The sequence below is a fragment of the Siniperca chuatsi genome, linkage group LG10, assembly GCF_020085105.1.
Source record: "Siniperca chuatsi isolate FFG_IHB_CAS linkage group LG10, ASM2008510v1, whole genome shotgun sequence".
NCBI lineage: Eukaryota > Metazoa > Chordata > Actinopteri > Centrarchiformes > Sinipercidae > Siniperca > Siniperca chuatsi.
In genome coordinates this window covers 26048271-26074430 of record NC_058051.1, presented here as the reverse complement: position 1 = coordinate 26074430, position 26160 = coordinate 26048271, and the positions used below count along the sequence as shown (strand labels likewise).

The window sequence follows — 26160 nt, the reverse complement described above, 5'->3', positions numbered from 1 at the left end:
CTTCACTGTCAAAGTCCTTTCCAATAACATTAGTTAATTGAATGAGCTCTCATTCATTCTTTGGTTTATTGCAAATCGGAATGTCTCAGAAAAGGTCTGGCATAAACAAGCTCAAAGTGGGCGGCTCCGGTGGCTCTGGCCATCGCCATCATCGCAGTCCCTGACTCCGGCTTATCCAAAAATGGGCAAAGAGATGGAGCTGAGGGGGGCCGAATGAACCACCTACCTAACCACCTAACCACCAAGCCACCTGATAGGGCACCCACCTGTCACTCTTCATTCACTCTCTAGCTCGTTCGACCACCACTGCTCTCTCTCTCGGTCTCTTGCTCGTTGAGCCGGGGCCAATTTTGGAATGGTGTGCTTACAAACAGACTGGCAAATCCTACTCGTTCTGCCTTTAAGTAGCATTGTGCGGACAAGTATTTAATATACCTTTATGGTTAATAAATTATATTCCATTATATTGCCATGGAAACCAAGCTTGCAAACATGGCAGATATAAAAGTTGTGTAATTATTCAACAAATATGCAGAAGGTCAACAGTGAAGTTCGATTTTATCCATTCTTGTACTTGATGCACACCTAACTAAAGTTGTCTTTTCTAATTCCCCTCACTTATTTATTGCATTAATATAGGATGTAATTGCATCCTAAGTGAAAAAAGGTGCTGTTGTACACAGAAAAAGTGTGCAATTAAAACCCTGTTCATTATCATTATCAGTTACACTTCCTCTGTATTCCGACAGCTGTGCTGAATTCATAGTTTTCTGGTCCCAGCTCTGTTGACTATTCATGATGTAGACACAGATGCACCCCTGTGAGTGCTGTATTTGGACTTGAATCACATCCCTGTGGGCATGTTGCATACAGTGTCACTTCCAGCTCCCCCCTATTAGTGAATGGCACATTCCACTCATTTGGATGTTCTCTCTGTCTTAAACTGTGTCATTGTTGGCAGGCACCACTCGGCAGCCCAGAGAGGGGGAAGTTCCTGGAGTGGACTACAATTTCATCAGTGTGGGGGAATTTCGTGAGCTGGAAGAAAGTGGACTGCTGCTGGAGAGTGGCACCTATGATGGTATGTCTCAACACAACACACACTGCAACTCTGCAACACTATACATGGTGGATATATAAACAGTTTCTTTTGAAGGATGAAAGAGAACGAGTTGAAGAACTACGCTGGTATGAATTAGTGGCTGAAAACCTGGATTAACTTTCCCCACATTGCACCTAGGGCTGGGTATTGAACCTTAATGCTTTTCGAGTACCATCCGAAATTTGTCAACTGTCAACTCAGGTACCATATTGGCACCGGTATCAAAACATTTCAAATGATGCTTAGCCCTGATTGCACAAATTCCACCACTTTTTCAAGATGGTGAATTCCAGTTGTTCTGTTGTGATTTCTTTTTGATAGTTTCTTTTTTCCAGTTCATTTTAGTAGTGGGAGTTTAGGTTAGGTCTTTTTCAGTTTGGTTCATGTGGTCTGGTCCGGGGGGGGGTACATTGTTTCCTTTCAGTTGTGGTCCGTTTCGTGTTCACACTGAATTCTTACAAACAAACCAAGAGGAGTAAACATGAAGTCATATGGACTCACTTGTAACTCATTTATTGAACAGTTTTGATGACTGCCATCCTGCATCAGCACCACTATATGGACCCACATGGGGAAATCTAATTCTGGTGACTGACAGCAGGTCTGCCTTTAATGTGTATATTTCTGTTCTCACAAAGAGCTCACCGAGAAGTAACTGATGACTGTCTCTTCAACCCTGAACCTATGAACTAGTCAACAGGATGAATAATGGATGTGTTCTGCCCTTCCTTGCTTAATGTAACACAACCGTATGTGTATTGAAGGCACCGATCCAGAAGCCCCCAGAAAGTTAATTATTAATATTCAGACTTACGACCTCTGAGTCTCCACAGATAAACTGTTAGATAAACATTTCACACAAACACAAATCTACAGACAGACACACTTGAATGCATGCAGGGAAAGAGAGGGAGAGATATTTACCACATAATGAATGATTTCCCCATGGTGAGTTAGTCACTGACTACAGATGTGTTACTAGTTGCTACAGCCCATATACTGTAGATTGTAAAATTAGCCTTAAGGGCCCATTCACACAGAAATGCATTGCTTCAGAGAAACATTTTAAAACTTGCACTAACGTGTATTGTAATGGAATGGAGATTACTCGTTTAATGAATTGTATACCATTCACTTCATCCAGTCAGAGATACAGTCAGAGTTAGTGTTTCAGAATAGAATTTTGATTGAATTCTATATGCATTAAACACACCTAATTAAATATATATTCCATAAGCCTCTGGTGCAGCACTATATGGTATGCTTATTTTCATTTGTTGCAGTTTTTTAATCATATGGACTGGATCTTTTTTTATTTTGTGTTGTGAGTATAGTATTCAATTTTTTAATGTCTTCTATTGTTTTGTTGCGTTTTTCGTTTCCATGCTGCCTGGCCGCAAAAAGAATTTTCCTTTTGTGTGACAAAACTGAACTGAACTTTGTGTCAAGGGCTCGGGGAAAACCACACTCCAATCCCACCTACTTTTTCATTGCAGTCAGTCATTATTCATCTCTCTCTCCCCCTCTTATGACATGCCTAGCTTCTTCAGTGCACGTTACGTTTCTCTGTCTGAACGAGGCTTTATTGTATCTATGGCTGACTAAATGGAAACATCGACCTGGGCAGCCACGTTCACAGCTGTGACTAATCCTCCAGACCTGTGAACAACAGGGACTTGATGTATCCATGGTTAATCTGTAACGAAGAGTGACACTCACTCCCACTGCTCTGCTTCGGGCCAATATCTGAGACAATGAGCATTTCACACATTGGTTATCATATTGCTCACCAATAACAGAAAGTTATTTCAGAAGGCCAATATTATGAAAATACTTAACCAAGCATAAAAGAGGAAAATTGTGTGTGTTTATGAGATTACTCCTCAGTATTAATCCATTCAATTTTCAACTCCCTCTGCATTCCAAGCAGGACTTTGCAGCAAAGTTGACTCAGCTGTTGATGAAGTGGATGGGAAAGTCTGAAAACACAAAAACAAAGAGATTAGTTTTCCAGTTTTTATTTTACAGAAAAGTGTCAGTTTAAGTGTCAGGGTGTGAGTAATGCTTGGTACCTTGGCTGTGCCGAAACTCTCAAGAATTAGATTTGCACGTGTACGAGAGTGTCTGCATCTAGGTGAATTAGGGCATATCCAATTTTCTAGCCCTCACTGTGGACGGTACAGAAAAGCCAGTAATATGAATCATTCATGACAGAGACGGTGAGCTGAAATGGGCAAGCAAAATTCAAGGAAAACAGGTGTCTCCCTCTGCTGAAACTCAAAGTTAGTTGACGTAAAGATCTCAGCTGAAAATGCAGCGTTGTATTAACTTGCTGACATTGCAAAATGCAACCATTATTTAGTATGTATTCCATATGTCATTATATCATGGGCTTTCTTTTCTAGTTGTCTGATGCAAGGTGGTTACAGATCAGCAGACTTTTTACCCTGGTGCTTTGTAGTGGAACTCCATTAGGCTGGATACCTGCACAGTCCATGTTTGCATGTTACACGACTGGCATGGGAAACATTACCTTGATTACATGTTGGAGGTTTAAGGTAGAATCATGGGTCAGTGCAAAAGCTGTCCAACTACAAGGATGCAGTGGAAATATAAAATAGTATAGAATTGCACACCACGGATAAAGCATAAAAATCTGGGACACAGAAAAAAGGACATGAGTTATAGACAAGACAGTGCTTTGGTACTTTCATTCTAGCTGACAGTTACAGTCTGTAGTTGTAGGCCTGCTAGGGGCCAATTGGACAGTTCATGAAGATGATGAAATCCCCTTTGTGCAATACAAAATGTATTTCCCTTGACAATCACAGACTTTACTGGAAAATAAATGACCATTTACCATCCCCTTGTTTTGCTGGACCACATTGCCTACAATCATTTTGTAATTGGGTCTTTTTGGGTATCATAGGCTTTGTGAAGTTCTGAGGCAAAGCTGCATAGCTTAGATAGAAACAGGACAACGGGCCAGAAGTCACAAAAGAGGGAGGGTGCAAAGGTGCTGCGCTAGCAACAGCTGCCCACTCCTAGGAACTGGCAAAGCTGAGGCTTCAAAGATTAAAAAGTACCACAGCTCTTACAGCTGCACTACTGATAACATAGCAGTTGGATTAGTGTTGTTATTGCGCACGTCCAAATAACATAACAAAGAAAAAGTTGAAACAGAAAGAACAAAAGATAAGGGGAGGGATAGAGAGAGAGGGATTAGGATGGATGTAAGCAGCTCAATAAGAAAAATAAGGATGAAAGTAAAGATAGGAAGGGTGTGTAATTTATGTTGGGTGTCACTACACAGACTGAGGAGATGAACATAAACTAGAAAGGAGGTTTATTTATGAGAGGCAGGTCATCTAACAGTGAATTGTGAAGCTGCACACCACACACACTGGGAGTAGAGGAATGCAGGGTTGACAAGGTTGGCTTGTAAAGCGTGGGCATCCATGCCAAGCAGGGCCCGAGTCCTGTGCCAAGGCTGGAGCTCAAGATGGGCTTCACCCGCCTGGGGCACTGGCAGTCAATGATGAGGCCTGGGCAGACTGGGCACTGCCCAAGAGAGTGGAAGCCCGTCCTCAATGATTAATGAGGGTCTGTGACTGTGGCTGGCAGGTTCAAAGAGGCAGAGGAATAAACGCAGAGGGATGGTGGGGAGAGCTTTGGGAGGGAGATGGTGGAGGCTGAGCCAGACTATAAACCCCCGAGAGGTTTTCCCAAACTTCCACACCCTAAAGGGTGTCTCCAATTTCCATTTGTGTTTGAAAACACAAAACTATTTGCTAGCATTTCATATTGCTAAATGATCATGACTGCATAAATCTTTACGCTCTAGTATTTCCATCACAGCCTATAATGAAAGTTATTCTAAAGGATATAGTGAGATTTAGAGAGGTATGTCTCACTGCAGATATAACTGGTCGCAGTTGTACTCACATTTTATTCAGATTCTCACGAGTTGAAGATGAGATATTCTGGCAGCTGCTGACTTAAACAGATGACGTGACATCTAGACACATACACGCACACACTTATACAGCATTCTTTCTCACCCATAAACACACATGGCCTTAATAGTGCATATATTAAGCTTTGTCACGGATACGCCAGGCTCCACCATCTGCTAATGAAGCACACCTGCTCCCCATCAGCTCTTAATCACAGCCAGCATAAAAAGCCCAGCACTCACCTCAGCCAGTTGTCCGACCTTGTTTGGTACAAGGACTCCCCATGCGACACTGCATATTCCCTACGTCCCTTCTCCAGCGATCCCCACGCCAGCAAGTCTTCCCTCCAGCAGACTTCCCCATCTCCATACCAGCACACCTGTCTTCACCTTCTAAAACCTAATAAAGAACCCTCTGTCTCCATATCGGTGTCTCCTGCCTGTCTGTCCGTAACAAGCTTGGGGCCTGTCTGTGCACAGCAGCCTTCTAATGGGAAGCAACTTTTAAAAAATGTTCCCTTTGACATGAAACTACTTACTGGCAGCAAACACAACATTGCACGCGTCACATGAGTGAATGGCTTTGACAGTGTGATGGGCTGTAATATTTTTATCCACTGTCCTTTTCTGTGTTTCAGACAAACCTGGCCTCTAATAGGTTAAACATAGCAACAAAATTGAGATGTATATGAACCTTTTTGTCCTTCTAGTCAGTCTGCTGTACGTTTACATTTTGTATATACTGCCATTCAAAAGTTTGGAATCACCTATTATATATCATTCTCTTTCTTCTTTCCTTCAATAATTTTAACATAGATAACAACTATATGATTCAAACACCAAATGTATTATTTACATTTGAAATAGTTTTGTCCCCAAAAGAAGAAGAATTCAATTATTAAAACTTTCATTTAGTCCATGTCCCCACAGTGTTGCATGACAGGGAGAATAATTTTATAACCATTTCCCCTGCAAATACCCCTTGATTTTGAATTTGTTTTCCAGTCCAGAAAAAGTGACCCTAGATCATTATTGAACCACAATGGTGCTTCTGAAGCTGATATTCCGTGATCCAATTCCAATAGTGCTAACCCCAGACCACCACCTTCTATATCTATTTTGAAGTTTTAAGAATAGCTTTGCTAGAGCAACACATAGGCATTATTGTGCACTTGATACTGACACAGGAACCTGTTCCTATTTAAACTGCACAGCTTTTGATGCTGAACTTCCAATTTCTTTTACCAGTGACTGGTGATTTCATTATATTCTTATTCAGCTGTTGCTCAGAAGTCTCTTTCTGCGTTTTCAATTGTCAGTCTGGTTGAACCATTGTACAATGTTTTGTTCTCCATGTACAAAACTACTTTTTTTGCAAACCCTTCATACAAAATAACATCTATTTGTAAAGAGGACTTCTACAACGTAAAAGCATGAAAGAACATTAAAAATATATAGTTTTCCTCTCAGCCATCTGACTGTACTGAATCAAGCTTTTGTGGCAGGCAATTAAAACTTTTGAACAGTAGTATAGGCCTATGCTGTATACTGTATAATTGCTTGAAATGCTCATGTAGCTGACATGTTTGCGAGTGGGCGACCTACAGTACAGTAATTCTTATTGTAAGTTTTTGCTCTATTTCTTGCTCATTGTTACATTTATAATAGAACACAGAATGTCGATGTGTTGAGTCAGTGCCCATATCAACAGGTGTCTATTTGTGTCACACACTCATGGTCATGGGGAGCTGTTAGCATGGTGGCTCCCAGGCCCCCCCACCCCATTTTTTCCCAAGAATGAACAGCCCATTAATCTAAGGCAGTAATTAAGGTGGAATATTTGAGGTGGCCACTCTGACATCATCAGGGTTGCCAAAGGGTGACCAGACATCCTATTCAAAGCAGAACTGATTTTAGAATTTGTCCTGGCATCTCAATAGGGAAGGTCTTTGTTCTGATAATGAGACATTGGACATTTGTTAATGAGACAGAATTATATATCAGGATCACAGACAGGTTAGGTCAGCGTTTTCTCACTCTCTCTTGCTCTCATGAAGAGATCAGTCGTGAGGGAAAGCATAGCAGCAGCCTCCATGTCACTAGATGAGCTACAATGGCTATTAGGCAGCTGTAACTACATTGAATTGAGAAGATCTACCAGTCGTAGAAAAGGTTTCAGTCGTAGTCATCTGGACACTGTTTTCAGAATCAAGACGTTTCGGCTCCTATCCGGAAGTCATTCTCAATTGTGAAAAAATACTCAATACTTTTTCACAATTTAGAATGACTTCCTTTTCTACGACTGGTAGATCTTCTCAATTCAATGTAGTGGACGAATGAGGGACTACACCGTCATATTTTTAAGATCTACCAGTCTAATATTGACAAACAAATGACTCATTCTGAACCACACATTTTCAGTAAATTAGCTGTTAAGTTTGGCTTTTTCGTCCCCTTTTGCTAACATCATGCTATCCAGACAACAGCAACAATGTAAGTACTAATTTACAAACACAAGTCTTTTAACAGGTTTTAAGTTATAGCCTATAGACCTAATTAATACAGTTTATGCCTCATCCTGTTAACTTGCTCATATGGAAACTCAGTGTCACATGATGCTTCATCAGTTTTGACACTGACAGTTTCTGACATGTTCAATACTTTATTAAATAATGCATTTCTTTTCTCTCAAGTAGGGTCATTCATTCATTACCAGGTTTTTCTACTAGAATGTACTAAAATAAGTACAGTGTCTATGTGGTCTGTTTTTATTCTTTAACTGTTTTAATTTAGTTTTTTTTGCCTGCCACATGTTAAGTATTATTTAATCTGATATTCTTTAGTTGTTCATTCACTTATTTATTTATTATTTATCTATTAGAATCACAAATATCCATCTGTTTGATCTAGCCCATTTCTGCTGCCCATGTTCCAGCTGTTTTTAATAATTAAATCTATTTGTTACTGCTAGAGCTAGTTGAAATCTTTGATATGATAAAACATACTATATACAGTTGTCACATCAAAAGAAAGTGGGGCTTTTTTGTCACATTAGAATATTAATAGGATTGAGCAATCTAACTCTATTAAATGGAACTGTGGTTAATAAATATGCTTTTGTAATATAACTACTGTATATTACAATATGATTATGCATCGCACTAAATAAAATAATAAAACTGACTGCATGGGGAGTGCTATGCCCCACAGTCACGGGATATAAATGCTAAATTAACTGCATTTTGTAAAATTAAATGAGGAGCCACATGAGATTCAAACAAACAGCTCATTTAATGAACTTAGCCCAAAGACCTGACTCCTTAAAGAGACAACTCACTTAATTCTTTAGGTAAAGTTAAAAACACCCCGCCTCCAGTTCAGGTTGTTGTTGTTTTTTCAGGTTGTATAGTTTTACATCCACACTGGATGAAGTATAAATTCTCATCAATGACTGCTTTTCATACTGTGGCTCATTAGTACAGTATAATTACAATGCGATCCATCTCAGTGCACTTCCTTATTGTGCCCACTGTCTCCCAGCTCCTTGCAAATGGGTACTTACAGAGGCTACGTGCACCTTTTGTGTGAGCTTCAGAAACTGAGGTTTCACCGAGCAAATTGCCACTTCTAATTTAATTCCCTCAATTTGCGTTCCGTCAGTAAGCATCCTATTAATTACAAACCTAGGATTTAATGGTTTTCCATAAGGTACTGATATTAATACTTCATAAATTAAAACATGGATTAATGTAATTACCTTAATCAATTATGATGTATGACTTTGTATTTACTTGCAAATCAGTCTGTATCCTATCTTGTCTGTCTTATTATGGCAAACAATAGTTTAATAGGCTTTAAAAATATTTATTTAAATGAGAGAAATGAAACTGTTAGAAAGCAAGCTCATTTTGCTTTGTGTGGAATCTTAATTCCCTTGTCACAAAATTTCTGTCAGTAAGAAAGTGCTCTCTCTTTCTCTTAACTCTCCGCTGCCTCCTGTCCTTCTTCCTTTGTTCCCATTCTTGTTTCTCTCTCTTCCTCCCAATAGACTCCTTTGTTACAGTATCTGTCCACTCCCTGATGTGCCGTTTAACTGTTACAATACAATGTTCAGCCACTCAGACACAGCTCCGTCTTAACCATGCTGCAGTCCCACACAAACACTGGAGGACTGTGGTTTCCCAGAGACAGAAAACAAACAGTGAATCAATATTTGTACCATATCTTCCGAACTATTTTCTCACCTCTTATGCTTTTAGGTTTTTATCCTTTCTGTTATTCCTTTTTCTCTTGCACTGAGCGAGAAGGTAGTGAGTGGTAAAGTGGGTCACCCCTCTCCCATAGTTGAGGAAAGATGAAGACTTGCTCTGTGGAGTAAGGCTGTTTGCTGCCTTAGGCACCAACATGACAGCAAAGGCAAGCTGATGGACTTAAAGGGGCAATCGAGTGCGTGAGATCCTACCTTGGCATAAATGCTGTAGTCACAGTTCCCTGGGGAATGAAGCAGTAAATATGAAAACATAACAGTCCAGGCTTTTTGGCTTTGGTCTGAGGGCTGGGACTACTACAGTAGTGAATCGTAATACTAATAAAGATAATAATAATAATAATAATAATAATAATAATAATAAATTCAATGAAAACATAAGTTTTGAAACACAGATACACAGAAACAAAAGGGTTTTGCTGCTGTACTGGTGCCTAGTTGTCTCTTCCTATTCTGTGGTGTACTGAAAAGCCAAGAATAGACCTGCAATTCTTTCCTACAGTATTTAACCTTTGTTTTTGTTTTTTTGTTTTATTCTTTTTTGGGCTTTTTGCCTTTTTATTAGATAGGGACAGAGACAGGAAATGCAGGGGGAAAGAGAGAGGGGATGACATACAGCAAAGGGCCACAGTATTTAACCTTTGTGACAATGTGTGTGTGCGTTCTGGTATTTCTGTATTCATAAGGACCAAATGTTCCCACAAGGGTAGAGAAATCCTCCAAGCAAGGTTTTCCAACAGTTTCCCAGTTCTTGCCTCTATGCGGGGCTGCTGTAGGGTTAGTACATGGGTTTAGGATTAAGATTAGAAGTAGATTTTGAGTTATCTGAGTGTAAGGGTTAAGTATGTAGTAATGGGGGGTACAAATTAAGCAATGAATGTAGTCAAAGAAAGCCTCTACATGTTAAGTAAAATGTACTCACAAGTATGCTTTGTTGTCTCTCTCTCCCTCTTCTTCAGGCAACTACTACGGGACCCCTAAACCCCCTGCAGAACCCAGCCCTGTGCAGCCGGACTTGGTGGACCAGGTTCTGTTTGATGAAGAATTTGACACAGAGGTCCAGCGAAAACGCACAACCTCTGTCAGTAAGATGGACAGAAAGGACAGCGCCGCACCAGAGGAGGAAGAGGAAGAAGAAAGGCCTCCTATGGTCAACGGCCTGGCTGGTGAGAGACATCAATGTCTATTTATTTTACTGTTTCTGCAATATTAACAGCTAATTGTAATGCAGCTGTGCTCCATACCACTTTTCTCCAAATTTAAACCCCAGCAGTTTTTGTTTGCTCGTTTTATTTTTTTTTTGTCCAGCAGTTCATTATGTTATTCTCAGAATGCAAAACAGCAGGAGCTTTTTCCCCTCCTTATCATTCTTTTCTCCAAACAAACATTCTCAGGATTAGCTGTTCTGCATGCAAGGTCAGCACTAAATCACAGCCCTGAAAGTCAAGAAGTAGCCAAAGTCTGTCTGAGATCAATAGAAGCAATCCCTCGATTAGAGGGATAGACATTGTCCTTGTTTGATTCCCCCACAAGGGTGTCCTCACATGGCTCATGGCACAAGAAAACTGCTGTGCTATAATAAAACACTGCAAAATAAAATGGTAATGGTCAGAATTATGTGCCACCATGTTACATAATAACCATCCATATGAAATAGTTTTCAATCATAATACCATTCACCCATCTTAAACCAGCCAACTGAACAAAGTAGCAGCTTCTGGCCCTTTGCTGGAGCAGGCTCCGTCAGCTGTCATGTCCTCTGTTATGGCTTCAATGACGGACCTCTGGCCAGCCTCAAACACACCCTGGCCTGGTGCAGTATGGCACTGCCACTCCAAATTGTTCCAAATGAGCCACTCTGCACAAAAAGACCCAGTGCTGCAAAAACTGAATGAATTACCAATGCATATTGTATTACATTGCCAATTTTGTTATTTGGTGGTGTATGGGACAGAGAAGAAATAAGTAAAAAAAAAAAAAAAAAAGATCAGTGAGCATGTAACCGCTCATCTCACATCCAAGAGCAAAAGAGAGAAACATTGTCAGAGACTCATCATCTCAGTGGCCTTGAGCAGTAATGATGGCAGTGTGGAGCTCAGCCAAGAAAAAAAAATTATTCATCGTAGAAGGATGTCACTCCTAATTCTATAGTTCACGAGTTGTCTAATCTCAAAGCCAGTTTATTATACCTTTTTTCAGCATGTGCCTGGATCAGATTGTTAAAGTGGTGAGGATATACAACAAAAGGGGTAGCAGAAGACATATTACCATGCCTTGAAAGTAGTTTAATAATGGTCATGCATTACTGTTAACATTACTGTTAACACACTGTTAACCATTTTTCTTTTGTGTCCTTTTAGCATTCTTGTCAGTTTATGAAGCCTACATGCCCACATCAGCAACAGCCCAGTTTATATTTTCTGCAAGGGCGGAAAGCTGCTATAGCCTAGAGCAAGTGTCTGTACGTGGTCATTTATTCTGACTTTATAAGTGCAGAAACCCCTCTATGGTTCCATCATGAAAAAGAGGCCCCAATTTCAGCACAAAAAGCTCTTGGCTTCTCCCAGTCAACAGCTGTCACTTTCCATCCCTGCCATTCAATTACCCCAGCCAAACAGACAGAGCATTCAATGCCATGATGAAGCTAGGTCATACACAGCCAGATGAAAACCTGCAGATAAAAGCCTCACACAAACCGGCATACACACGCATCAAGATTAGGCAAATACACACACACACATGCAGCAGCCTGTGTGATACTAATAGAGTTGTGATGTGGTGCTCGCGGCTGGGCTGAAGCATTGGTCAGCTCCTGCCCTTGCCTGGGAGGCAGTTCCCAGTACATTGCTGCTGACATGCAAATCCTATGGCAATTGCTGCGCTTCCATCCTCTCTCTGTGTACTCTCTCTCTCTCTTTCTCTCTCTCTCTACCCCTTCCTCTTTGTGGATGTAACCGTCCACCCAGTGTACAGAGGAAGATCAGCTCGAGCGACAGCGGCAGCAGAGAGAGATGCAAGGAGCCCAGAGGAGCTCCAATGGCGCCACACTCTCACCTCCTGTCTCTTTCTCCTTCTACCATCTCCCATATCCCTACTCCCAACCTATTCCTCTTTCTGTCTCCATGCCCATATCCCTCTCCCCATGCCGGGCCACAGAGCACAAGGACAAGGCGGAGTGGAGGAAGACGGTGCCCAGCTACAACCAGTCAGCCGGGGCTATGGACTTGCGTGCATGGAACACGCAGGATGAAAGTCAGGAGTCCTTGCCTAAAAACTGGGAGATGGCCTACACAGAGACCGGCATGGTCTATTTCATAGAGTAAGTAGACTCTCTACTGCTACTTGCTTGCATTGTTTTGGTCCTATTACTCTCCCATTACATCAGAATTGTGCTAATCCCACTCCCAGTATTCCCCCAATTCATCTCTTTTACCGTCATGGTAAGCCAAATCTGGCAGTGAGTCCTTCTACTCCCCTACCAGCGCATTCCTCTGTACTGTATCAAACCAGGTGTTGGACATGGAAGCTATCTGTAGGCTCAGCAGTGGCAGTTGTGTTCTCTTCGAAGTTTTTCTTTTATTTCCCCTGTGTTTGATGTCGGGTTTGTTGGCTGGTGCTAAAAGCAGCAGGCCTGCATTGTTTACCTGGCCCGTTAGTGTGGCAAGCAGTCAATGCTGAGGCGCTGACAGAGCCAGGTGCTGCTGCTCGCTGCTAAATCAATAGCTCATTCTGCCAGCCAGAGAAACAACAGGCCAAATGGAGCTCGCCACCCCTGACCTGCTCTCTCAGTTCTGCTCTTTATGATCTCTGCAGCTGCTCACTCTTTTCTTTCTGTAGTCTATGTAGTCCTCTTAACTCTATCCCATTCTCTCTCTCTCATCCTTTTACCTCAAAGGGTGCTCTGAGCTTTGTTAAAATTTTACTAATAGTTTAAAGGCTTCTTTAATAAGCCATTTGATCCCAAAAGATTAGAAGTTAGCCACACCTTCTGTTTTCAGGGAGCTTTTAGCTCTTTTTTTTTTGTTAGAGTTGATGGTATAGCTCCTGGGTAAAGTGGCTCCTGAGAGATGCCAGTGCTAATTGCTGAATTGTCACAGTATCTTAAATGTTTTTAAAATGATTTTTACTTCGCCTAAAGCCCTGTCTCCTCTTTGTACTTCAGTCACAACAGCAAGACCACTACCTGGCTCGACCCCCGCCTTGCCAAGAAGGCCAAGCCTCCTGAGAAATGCGAGGAAGGAGGTGAGACAATATCTGCAGATAGTTCGTGTGGTAGTAACATTTGCATGGGCACTTATACCCCTCAGCCCCACTCATATTTGTCTTCCCTACCCACACACACTTACACTTCGTTCCAATGCCCTGCTGCATAGCGCAGTGTGTACATGAGCCACATCCCTGCCTCTCTGAAGAGGGCGCTGGCTAACAGACGGTGATTGAACAGCTGAGCGGGCCTGGTCACAGTCATGCCGGTGACACAGCACAAACCTCCAGTCTCCAGTCTGCCCCTCTCCTCCTAATGGCTTCTGGGACACACGCAGGGAGCTCATCAGTGCAGCATCTCGCAAAAGGCAATTTTCTGTGGCCCCTCTTGCGTAAAGATCTCCTCTGAGCAGCAGAAACTCAAGATGTCGCACACATACACACCGCTGGAAAGAAAGACTATTACTTTCCAGGGAGGCCGTATAACAACTCAGTATTTCCTCCTTCTCTCCATGCCTCCTCCACAGTTTGTATTAAGCCCTAAACACATAGTGACAAATAAAAGCAGGCCTCCTTTTCTCTATGTGTAGGTAAGCATGCTGTGAAGCTGCCATTCAAAGCACCACGCCTCATTACATGTGTCCAATTGTCCATGTAGTGCCTCAGCAGTATCTGAAGTGATTTGCGTCTGCCCTCTCCCTGTCTGTTCTCCCCCCAGAGCTGCCCTATGGCTGGGAGAAGATTGAGGACCCCCAGTACGGCACCTACTATGTAGAGTGAGTAAACTTCTCCATGTGCCTGAAGGGACCCAGAGGGCTACAGCTGTGAATTGTGGTGGATGTAGAGGATATGGCTTACTGCATGCTCATATTCAGTCTCTTGTGTCTTTGCTGAAGTGACAGTCAAAGGCTCAACCCAGGGCTTCAATATATACCTGTGTGGGTACACTGGAGCTGTGTCTGCATGCTTGAGTTCACTAAGATACACATTTATGAATGAGTTTTGTTTTATTATATTCACATCTTCTGCAGCGTAAAGCCATATCACTGAATTCCAGAGGTATAGAAGTATTAAATGTGGCATTGTTGAATCTCAGGGGACCTGTTGACTACTGTATGTGATTGTGGTAGCATATGCTATTGTCCATACGGTAGTTTCTCACAGTCCTGCAGAAAGCTATTATGTCAGTACAGATAACACTGGTGGGTTACAGCTTTGTGTGTGTGTGAAAGAGAAAAGACAGTGAAGACAACAGACAATGAAGGTTTAGGGTTCCTGAGAGGAGAACAAGTGTGAGATTCCATGTGTGAGATTCCATTCTGATCAAGAGTGTAAACAAGAGCACAATGTTTCATTTTAGTCCCATGGGGGGTGGGGTGGGGGGTCAGCGGCCTGTTTATGCAAGAGGGTCATTGAGAGCTTGCCTCTCCTCTGTCTCTGTCTCTTTGTTTGGCAAATTTTGTTGTGAATGAACGAGCAAATGCGACAACGTGACACAAAGTCTCATTATTTCCTCAACTGCCAAACAAAACATGAGGTGTGGCAATCAAGGACTGAGACAGAGAGCAGCAGAGGAAATGAAAGAGTGGAAATGAAAGAGGGGAATGTTTATCTCTCCAGACTTAATGGGGAGGGTATCTCTGTGCATGAGTCATACGCAGCAAGAGTGCAGAGTACTTTTTGTTGAATGCACACACACACACATACACACATATATACCATCAGTGTCTCAGCATGTGGCTGATTCACTGTGCAGCATCGGTGCATTTTGTCTTCCCAAGGTTCTGTCATGACCGGGATTTACAACTGTTTAAGCTCATTACGCAGATGAGCTACCTCTCTCCATTACCATCTAACCGTGGAGGGACTTTTCTCGGGGTAGCAAGAAATGTTTTAGCACACAGGTGTGACTTGCGAATCATTAATGGTTTTTAGATTGCGTTTGGTGTAAATTCCCAAACTTATAGATGCAGATCCTGGGTTAGCAAGGTTGTTTATTTTCAGAAAGGTTTAAAAAGAAGGCCCTCTCTGGGCATGTAAAATGAAAAAGGGGCGCATTGTCATTTACTTCTATCTACAGTTTATTGAATCTTTTGATCCTGGTATTACAATGCACTGAGCAGATGTTGATCCCATAATGGCAATGTGGGTAATCAAAGCAAAGATTGCTACTGATCCTCTCTATCCACTGGCCATTCAATTCTCTATTTCTGAGGTTTAGACTTGTTCTCAATCCATCTGTATGTGTTACACTTTTTTCATAGACAGGTTTGCTTTTGGGGTTTACATATTGTATTAGAGCAGCCTGCATGCTATAAGACATGCTGTCTACCCAGCATAGCTTCTGTCACACCCAGCCCTCATAGTCAAATCACAGGTTTGCATGACAGGCACAGAACAGTATCAACAGTGTGTACAAGCTGTGTTCTGCGAGGCTAAAAGGTAAGGCCACAGACGAATACAAAAGCAGAAACATTAGCTGGCACTCAGACAGTGTGTAGTCAACTGATGTAGGTAACTGAATGAATAAAAATAGGATGTGTGATGAGCAGTATGCCAACAAACACAGGGTGTTTGTTGGCATACAGGGTGTGCACAGTAAAGCTTTATCTAACAATATGTTCTACTATTTAGAGTATCTAATGTTGTTATCTCCCTTGTGCAGCCATATCAACCAGAAGACCCAGTTTGAGAATCCAGTACTGGAAGCTAAGAGAAAGTTGAGCGTTGACATGCCCACTGCAGTACCGCCACCGGCTGCCACACTCTCAGGTAACTGCACCCACAACCAAGCCCTCTGGAGCAGAAACTGCAGGAGTGTTATTTACAGTAGTTCACAAGTGAGGAAGGATCTGCAATGGAGTGAGATCGTTCTTGTCATTGTTAATTGCATTTTATTCTGAATTTTAGTTGCATACAGGGAGAGAAATTGTCAGTTCAGGAAGTTCAATATGATTTATTTTGAAAATCATCACCACATTGAGACATGTCAGTTTGTTTTAAGAAAAGTAAGAATTGGATGCATCAGTGCAGTTCTAGAATGTTCACATTAAATGTCATGGTTTAGATTGAGGGCCAGGAAGTTTTTCTCCAGCTGGTCATCAGGGAAATAGACAGGAAGTGAAATCATTTGCTCCAAATTGCATCCTGGAATTTGAGAGAGAGAGAGAGAGAGAGAGAGAGAGAGAGAGAGAGAGAGAGAGAGAGAGAGAGAGAGAGAGAGAGAGAGAGAGAGAGAGAGAGAGAGAGAGAGAGAGAGAGAGAGAGAGAGAGAGAGAGAGAGAGAGAGAGAGAGAGCACAAAGTAACACATGAGACCATATTTTTTGATTGATTTAGATAATCCTTAAAGAGAAATTAAATCACATTTTTAGGAAATTGTGTACAGACATTCATGGTCCCCAGAAGATGAATGTTCCTGACTTTGGTGATCTCCTGACTTTTCCTCAAGCACCACCATGAGGTTAATATTTGAGATCAATTTCCCCCATTCAAGATGAATTGTGATAACTAGCAAATAATAGCATGCTAACACACAAAACTAAATGGTGAAACTGGTAAACATTATACCTGCTAAACATCAGCGTGTTGTCATTGTGAGGATGTTAGCATGGTGATGTTAGTGTATAGCTCAAAGCGCCGCTGTGCATAATGACAGCCTCACAGAGTCTATTGCATGGCTGTAGACATTTGGTCTTGTTAATTTCTTTGCTGATATTATGCCACATAAACTGCATTCAGCCACTGACAAGAGTAGAAGTATGTGAATACTTTTCACTCTGGGATTAAATCAGCAGTCTTGCAATATCCTTCAAGGACAGACTTCAGCCACAACTACACTACATATATTACACATAAGGGTTTTCAAAAATATATAACATAAATGGTGTCAGTCAGTATGTGGTGAACTTATCAGACGGGCGTGATGTTAACAGGTGTGTCAACAGGTTGGCCCATTGTGGTTTAGATCAGCACAGGTGACAGTGTTATTAAAACACAGGTTCTGTCTTTATAGTTCTGGCTGTTTGTTCAGTTAAGAAAAACACCTATATAACAAGGTATTAGATGTGTTATCCAAATACTCGAGCACTTCATTCATTTCCTTCATGCTGAGATGTCGGTCTGGAAGATGTTCTAACAGTTGACAGGCTGCTGATAAACAGCCCATAGCCTCTGAAGCAATGATATTCAATTTGAATAATGGAGCAGCGCTTCACTGGGCGGCAGAATTCATTTTGACAAGTAGATATGAAATGGGGGGGGGGCTCTGAGGTCTCTTTGAAAATGCGTTTACCCCAGTTATTCACCACAGTTCAAAGATCTCTTTAGAACAGAGGAAGGGAGGGAGGGATAGTAGAGACGCAGAGAAGGAGACAGAGATGACTGTATTTGAAAGTGACTTATGATCATAAATTGCATTTCTACTGGGTCATCTGTTCATCATTTACCACCTGTGGTGAATGCTGCTGCTTGACTGGTCTAATCACCCTCTTCTCAGTCAATGTAAAGGTCTGAGAGGCGGAAACCCCGTGTTGTTGTAAAATGAATAAGAATTATTATACTCTTCTGTACGTGCACACACAAAGCACAACTGCATTAGTATTCCAACTAGCCTCTGTATTTCAGACACCCCTTGGACAGAACTGTCTGCCTCACTCTGTTGCACGCAGACCCCACCTCCCACAGCTGAGCCTCTTTGCAGTCTGTGGATGATATTGCTTCTGTGTACCACCGCCTCCAGCTTCGACTGCCTCCCCTGTGCCCACCCTGCACCTTCCCACCCTTGTTAATGAGAATTAATGGCTAGTGGTCTTGTGCAAGTGTGTGGATGTGCGTGAGGTGGCATCTAAACGTTGTTTTGACAAGAATGGCTAGCCTGACCTCCCAGACAATACCGCAGAGCCCAGGAGCAAAGCGCAGCACTGTGCTTAGCCATAATTACAGTGCTGACAATCCTGTCTGACATATATTCACTTCACCCCTGAGAATACAGACTGTTCCTTTGTGGCCCACAGCTTAATCAAGACCGTGTAAACATGGCTTTGGTGTGTAGCCCCCTTCCCATCCCACTCCCCCCTCTCTCTTTACTCCTCTGTCAGTGTTTCATGGTGATCATGTAAGAAACATTGTTGACAGTCTCTTGACATAGTGTGTGGATGTGGAATGCCTGGGCAGTCTGTATGGGTATGTATTAATCCTGCCAAACAACATACATATGGCACACATGCTCACCCCTTCATTTCATATTATTGCAGCTGCATGCATACACTTGCGCAACATTAATTCACATATACAATCTTGAAAATATCACTCTGACACAGCTCTGATGCGGGAATGTCATGTTAATCATACTTGGCATAATCTTTTTTTTTTCTTCTTCAGAGCGGTCACATTTATCAGCCAATTGCAATGCAATTATGCAAATCACAATCCCATGACACATTGAGAATGGTGTTGGAGGCAGGGGGAAGGGGGGACTTCTATCTGTACCCTCCCTAATGAGATTGATGTCCCACCATCTATCAGTGTGGGAACTGCCAGAGAAGAAGCCCAGCATGCATGGACACAGCACATAACTCAGAATCTCATAGGCTCACACCACGAGGAAGGGCGGGCTAGGATTTAGTTAGAATGTCCCTCTTTCTGTCAAGGCTAACTCTGTTTCTCTCTGTCTCTTTCTATCTCATCGCTCTTATCTCGCTCTCTTTCTCACACATGCACACACACGCGCACACTGTCAAATATAATTTCTTTCCTGTCTTCTAAAAAGTTGCCCCATTTACACATCCTGCAGGCAACACAAAGGGAATTTGCAATGACAAGTTTACCTGGAAAATGTCAGGTGCATTTCAGGACGGATTTATCACTGTAGTGAAAGGAATTTGTTGTTTGCGGTGAGACTGGGGCAAAATATAGACATTTTGCAATAACTGGATGTTTACTGGCTTTGCAAACAGAGCAGTAGATTTGCAAGTTGTGTGTGTGTGTGTGTATGTGTGTGTGTGTGTGTGATTTGTTTGAGTTTGCACTTAAATTACGATGTTCTTCGAGTGTTTGTGTAATTACTAGCAGTGAGTGACGTGCTGCCAGACATGTTGTCACTGTGCGAATGTTGTTATGATGGAGACAGATGGCAATTTATGAGCAAGCTTTTCAGTTTCTTTTCATATCCCAGGTTCAATTTCACATACACATTCTTGCTCACATACCACATTTTTAACTTTAAAGATGTGCTGCTCCTATAGAATTAATGCCACTGTGACTTCATTTCATGTTTAACATAAAAGCTGAATTTTATATCTCACTATTAATTGGAACTGTGTAATGTGTTCAAGCGGGTAAACAGAAGCAATTAATATATAGTAATAATAGTAATTAGGCCATTAAATAGATATTTTTCTACACTTCCCGTCCATAACCGGTTGTCAATCTCTCTCCTTTTTTTCCACTGTCATCCCTACAACAGAGGAGCCTGTTAGGGGAGTGCGGGGCTTCACGCGAGATCCATCTCAGCTGCAGGGCTCCATTCTGCAGACAGCACTTAGAAAAAGCCCCCAGGGCTTTGGGTTCACCATCATTGGAGGAGACCGATCCGACGAGTTCCTTCAGGTCAAAAACGTCCTTCCGGATGGGCCTGCCGCGCATGACAACAAAATCGCCTCAGGTAATCATCCCCCACAGACCTACTGTTTATAAAAGTGCCCTCCGGTATCTGGATTGCACTTTGGCTTAGCGGTTAGACGCCATCCTACATGTTCCCAATGCAAAGTCACACAAGGAGGAATTGCCAGAGAAGTTTTAAGGAGAGACAAATAGGCTTACTTGTCTAAACAAAACATAATCCAGTGTAACATTCAATGTATACTGTTTGCTTGGCATGTATGCCCATGCACACAGTGACACTCGGCTTGGCATCAGCATACGTACTGTACATAATACAGTTTTATGTACCCTGAGTACACACAAACAAACACATTTAGAGAAAAAACACCGAACAGTTTACAGTGAATCAGTCACATTGCTTGATCAAGCAATGGCAAAAGTTTATAGGCAGTGTCCAGTGGAGCAGATCTAAAAATAGGAAATTTCCGTCAATAAAGCACATGTTGTGTGTCTATGGTCGACACCCAGATTTTATATGCAGCCGTATATTACAGATTTAATAGGCCTGCAGAGCTGTTGTCTTTTCATGGCTAGCGGGTGACAAACCTGCTTATCTGCTTATATACAGTAGTCTGCAACACAGACATGTGTGCAACATTTAGCTTTGCATGTCTGCCTAATATAAACTTACTAGCGCTGCTGTAGTAGCACCCACATGTTAGTGGCTCAGTAAGTTCCCTTTTATTGTATATATAAATACTGTGATCACATGCATGGTGATTGTTGTAATTTGAATTACTGTTAGTGAAGTGCCTCAGAATTCACATTACAGTTATATATATTGCATTGAATACAGTCACACCAGTGCTGCTGCTGAGAATCAACATGAAAGTGGAAGAGAGAGAGTAATTATTTTCAATGTTTCTTTTCCCACGAGAAGGAGGGTAATTGATTAAACCAAAAAATGAATGTAATTAATTGAATTGGGTTATAATAGCAAGCACTGAACTGTAACAACTTCATGTAAGCTTTCTTTTGGATTTAAGACTTTCTGACTACAGGCCTGGAGCATTTATTTTTGCCAAGGGTAGAATGTTTTAAGTTTGTGAGACACTATCTTTCACTTACAGTACCTGTATTATTTTGTGGATGTTTAGTTATTAGATAAGTCATTAGATCTATGTAGTGGGTCTGAACGGGCACTACATTGGGATATGGAGCTCATTTCAAGAGTGAAACCTTAGCTGTGTTTGCTAGGAAAGGGTATTGATTGTGTAGGTGGGCTGAATCCTCCACTGGGCATTTAGCCAGCTGACCAGTCAGCAATTCAGCCAGCCATCCAGGCCTATATCGTAGCCAGGCCAGGGGTGATGAGAGTCTCCCCCCTTACAGGAAGATGAAAGGAGAAAGACAAGAACAGTATGTCAGTGATCTTATTCTATTTTGTGCTCTTGCTCACTCTCTCCATCCCCATTAACATTTTTTTTAGTTTCTAATGAGTTGTTAGAGCAGAAGGAGAAACAGATACAGATTGTACGTATACAATCCAGCTAGATAATTATCATTTCACTTATTGTGATAATTACGTCAGGGACATTAGTGTCTCTTCTTTTATTTGACTTTAAATTTGCCTTTGTGTGGTGATGTAGTGATCTCAGTCCCCACTGTCAAATTTGGCCATTTCACAAATGCGTAACAGCTATTTGTTCTTGTAGGTGACGTGATCGTGGACATCAATGGGACATGTGTGCTGGGGAAGACTCATGCTGATGTGGTGCAGATGTTCCAGTCTATCCCGATCAACCAGTATGTGGACATGGTCCTGTGCCGGGGTTACCCCCTGCCTGAGGACTCCAGTAGCAGTGAGGAGGCCTCAGGAGGCCTCTGCACCTCCATGGACACTTCCCCTTCTCCCTCAACCTCCACGCCACAGGACCTCCACTACACGGTCCCAGATGGAGGAACCCTCCCCAGACAGACTGCTGCAGTACCACCCATGACCAACGGAGGACGCCACCACCATCACCATCCTCACCACCACCACCTTCCTCACGTCCCCAACCAAGAAGGCCCTGACACCACTCTCTTACAGCCAGAGCTGGTGAGTGTGCCCTTGGTAAAAGGCCCTGGAGGTTTTGGCTTCGCCATCGCAGATTGCCCCCTAGGCCAAAAGGTGAAGATGATCCTGGATGCCCAGTGGTGCCGCGGCTTGTTGAAGGGCGATGTCATCAAAGAGATCAACAGACAGAATGTCCAGACGTTGAGCCACTCCCAGGTGGTGGACATCCTCAAAGACCTGCCTGTGGGCAGTGAGGTCACGGTGCTGGTGCTCAGAGGAGGTGAGTTGGCAGAAATGAAAGTTCACATTGCTGGAAGTGTACACTGCAGCCGTAGGTAAGCCTGCAACATTGAACTAATCCTTAGAAGTATGTTGCAGCTGGCAGGGTTACAGTGCTGATGCTGTGACATCTCTGTTGTTAAATCGCTGCTGTCTATAATAATCTACTCAGGTTACTGTTCAGACAACAAACAGGTGTTAGTGCCCGGAGATAGTCTAGCCCCACGCTTCTGAAATAATTTTAATCCCCACACAGCTTTATGTTGCCTGCAGTCTGTCTCTCTCTCTCTTTTACTTTCCAATTCCCCAAAAGAAAGCAGTGAGTGAAACAACAGAGGTGAGAAGCCCACCCGCTTGCATTTGAAATTAATTTCTTGAGAGAACGCAACACTGTTAGACCAGCGTTGACTTAGTTGAGGCGAGATTTCACGTAACATGTACAATGTTTTAATTTAGAAATAACAGGATGGATTACGGTGTTCTGTAGGTATTGCTTGGACACACAGATTCTCCCAATGTTAAATAAAGCAATTTCACGCTCTGGTCTACACCAACTCTGCATCATCCACCGTGAACCTTGCCAAAGAGGGAGGAAGTCGTGCTTCGTCACATGGTGAGCTGGGCTGGGAAGTCGAAGAGAGATGGCAGTTTCAGTGAGAGAGAAGAAACAAAACTACATCACCAATTAGAACACACAAACAAAAGCACAAAGCAAAATGCAGTGCTATCTGGCCCTTAAAAGACAGTATCGTGTGGCAGATTACCTGACCACAGTGACTGACACTAAACAAATAACTACCTTGACAAAGTACAGACTCAGTGAGCACAGCCTGGCCATCGAGACAAAAAATCATGGCTCCCCAAAGTCCAAACAAAATATTTCCCCAAATTCAAATACAAACATCCTGAATTTGACCACATAACCAACATAAACAAAATACCAATCCTGTTGGGAGAGCACATAGAGAGCTGCAGTCTAGCAGCAGAGTATGTCTTTACCTGCCACATTTTGAGAAACAGTGAGTGACCCCCCCTCAATATGGTCATGCCAATAAAGCCTCTTTGAATTGAATTGAGAAGGAAGGGAGGAGAGAAAGAGCATGGTGGGTAATCATACACATCTTCTTACTTAAGGCTTTCACTGATTTTAAGGGCTTGTTCCTTTTTGCCTTTACCGCAGTGCAGTAGCCTACATTCGAAAGATCAGTGTTGCACCCACATATCAGATATACTCAGCTGGGCTCTGCTCTGAGCTCCAGGGGCTTGTCCTGTGTGTGTGTGTGTGTGTGTGTGTGTGTGTGTGTGTGTGTGTGTGTGTGTGTGTGTGTGTGTGTGTGTGTGTGTGTGCATGCGTGCTGCTGTTATTAACTTTTGGCCCATTTGTGCCAGGCTTAAATATAATTTTTTTTTGATAGTGCATGTGCATATGCAGTATGCATGTGTGTTACTGCTTACAAAGGAGCTGGAGATCACAGCTTTCCAGGACTAAAAGGAGCAGCGCTGCAGGGCTTCCCTCAGGTCACCCATAGACCAGGATTAGGTTAGGCTTTACTCCCAGGCAGGGGCTAGGACTCCCACCCTTCCGATGACAGCAGCAGAAAGAAATGAAACAGGAAATTATTTGGCCCCGATCCCTGTTCTGGATTTAAATATGGAAATGAGACAAAGTACCCTTCCCCGTGGAATATGTACTGCACTCTGTGCCTAAGATATGATGATGATATGACCAGGGAGATACAGCCAGTACTTTTATTTGAAAAGGAATTAATCAACGTTATTACTAATTAATTTCTCCTAAACCTACACCAGCAAACATTCATTAAAACATTTCATTAATTTAATTCTGTTGCTGACTGGTTATGAAAAGCTGCAGACATTGAGAGAATTTACAGTGTTCTAGTAGCGTAGCAAACAGCTGGCAGGTTTAACCCAGAGAAGTGCATGTTTCCCATGGCTTAGGGTCACCTCTGTGTCTCCCATCCTGTACTGACATGTAAACCATTTTTGCTCCTGGAGTATACTGCCCCCTACTGGTTGAATTACACTGTGACACACTGGCAGAGAGGAAAGCAGACAGAGGCATTAAAAAACAGTTACAAACCCTAATAGGTAGTATTACTTATAGGTAATACGTTCACTAAGTGACTAAGTGCAGATCAAGGTGCAGAGTATGTCTGCATAAAAAGTGGGAGAGGATGTTCTGTGAAGCTCTACCACTGAAGGCCAACAGGTCAGTGGAGTGAAGAAAGAACCAGTACAACTTTAAGCCTTTAAGCCATATGTTTGAATAGATGTTTGTTGTTTTCTCAATTAATTTAATGTATAATTTAATCTCTTCTACTTCTCTGCTTACAGGTCAGACATCTCCTGTGAAATCGCTAAAACCAGTGAGTCGAAGCAAATTTTTGTAATGTTTCTTCCATTGTGTAGGATGAAACAAGGTATATAGTGATGATAAAACTGCTGCTGAATTATTAAACAGAAGAGGTTTTTACTTTGTCTTGGTTACCCGCCGCAAGCACCACTCAGTGTGTGTTCTGTGGAAACTGTTGTTAACTACATTATTCAGTGAGCCCACATTAGCCAGGCTGTTATTTCTGGAACTGCATGTGGGTAAATATGCCGGCTCCTGGCAAACAGCAACTTAACATCCCTCTGCGTATGGGTGTTTAAGATGATATGCCATGTTCAACAGCTTGTTCCTGTGCTGCTCCTCCACGCTGCACTCTTAAAATAGAGAGGAGCTGAGGCAGCAACAGGCTTACTCATACTGTTTTATTGGTTCAACACAGATTTACAATGTGTGGTTGTACTATTTTTAAAAAACTTAAGACTAGTGCAATAGTTTGGGATTGTCATTCTGGAGGGTAAGCACACCTTAAATCAATTTTCCTGTCCAGGCTACATTTCTACATAAATTATTGGTATAAAATCATAGAATATATACTATTATGTATTATTAAATAAGGTATATTATACAGGGATAGGAATACGTTTACAGTGTTCTTAAAAGAAAGTAATTTTTGTGTGGATTTTCTGCCTTATAGTATGATAATCATCAACCTGAAGTCATAGTTGACCTTTCTGTTCATCACTACATCACAGCTTGTGTTTCTGTGTTGCAGTGCACAGCTCCCATGTCCCAAGCCATATCCCAGCCTGCTCCTCAACAGGCGCCCCATCCCATACCCCAGCAGTTGCCCCATCCATGCTCCCAGCCCATCACACAGCCGCAGCGACAGGAGATGATCAACAGCACAGAGACCCTTGGCCAGCCGGAGGCGCCCCCCAATCCGCTCCCTTTCCCTGCCAACACCCTGCGCTCGTCTTCACCCAAACCGGACGCATCTGAGCTCTACCTCAAGTCCAAGGCCCTGTTGGACAGCAAGCGTAAGTGTACATGATGTAATGCACGAGTGGTTTTCAGCCCCCATGGCTCAGGACTCCTGTTGAAAGCAAAGGGCCACCCACTTGCCACCATTCAACATGATCTTGGATGCACAGGCTTGTGTATGACGAGACTTGCAGCTAATGATTTTCCATGTTATGTGGTATTAAATTTACAATAATTTGAAACAGAACAAACGTTTTCCGTTGATCAACTCATCAATACATCAATTTCAATAATTTAATCGCTACTTGTGAATTTAAATTATTTTAGGGCATTTTATCTGATGAAATAGATCTAAGTAA

The 26160-nt window shown here is 42.3% G+C and overlaps 1 protein-coding gene across 3 annotated transcripts in view; it reads left to right on the top strand.

The window, feature by feature from the left end:
* Positions 1-26160, top strand: part of magi3a (membrane associated guanylate kinase, WW and PDZ domain containing 3a) — a 113807-nt gene that overhangs the window by 76504 nt on the left and 11143 nt on the right. For all 3 annotated transcript variants that reach the window (XM_044212747.1, XM_044212746.1, XM_044212748.1), the window contains 10 exons: positions 962-1081; positions 10284-10490; positions 12481-12643; positions 13487-13566; positions 14246-14303; positions 16193-16299; positions 19993-20190; positions 21845-22468; positions 24823-24854; positions 25593-25857. In XM_044212747.1, the coding sequence (XP_044068682.1) occupies positions 962-1081; positions 10284-10490; positions 12481-12643; positions 13487-13566; positions 14246-14303; positions 16193-16299; positions 19993-20190; positions 21845-22468; positions 24823-24854; positions 25593-25857 (1854 nt within the window). The remainder of the gene's footprint in view (positions 1-961; positions 1082-10283; positions 10491-12480; positions 12644-13486; positions 13567-14245; positions 14304-16192; positions 16300-19992; positions 20191-21844; positions 22469-24822; positions 24855-25592; positions 25858-26160) is intronic.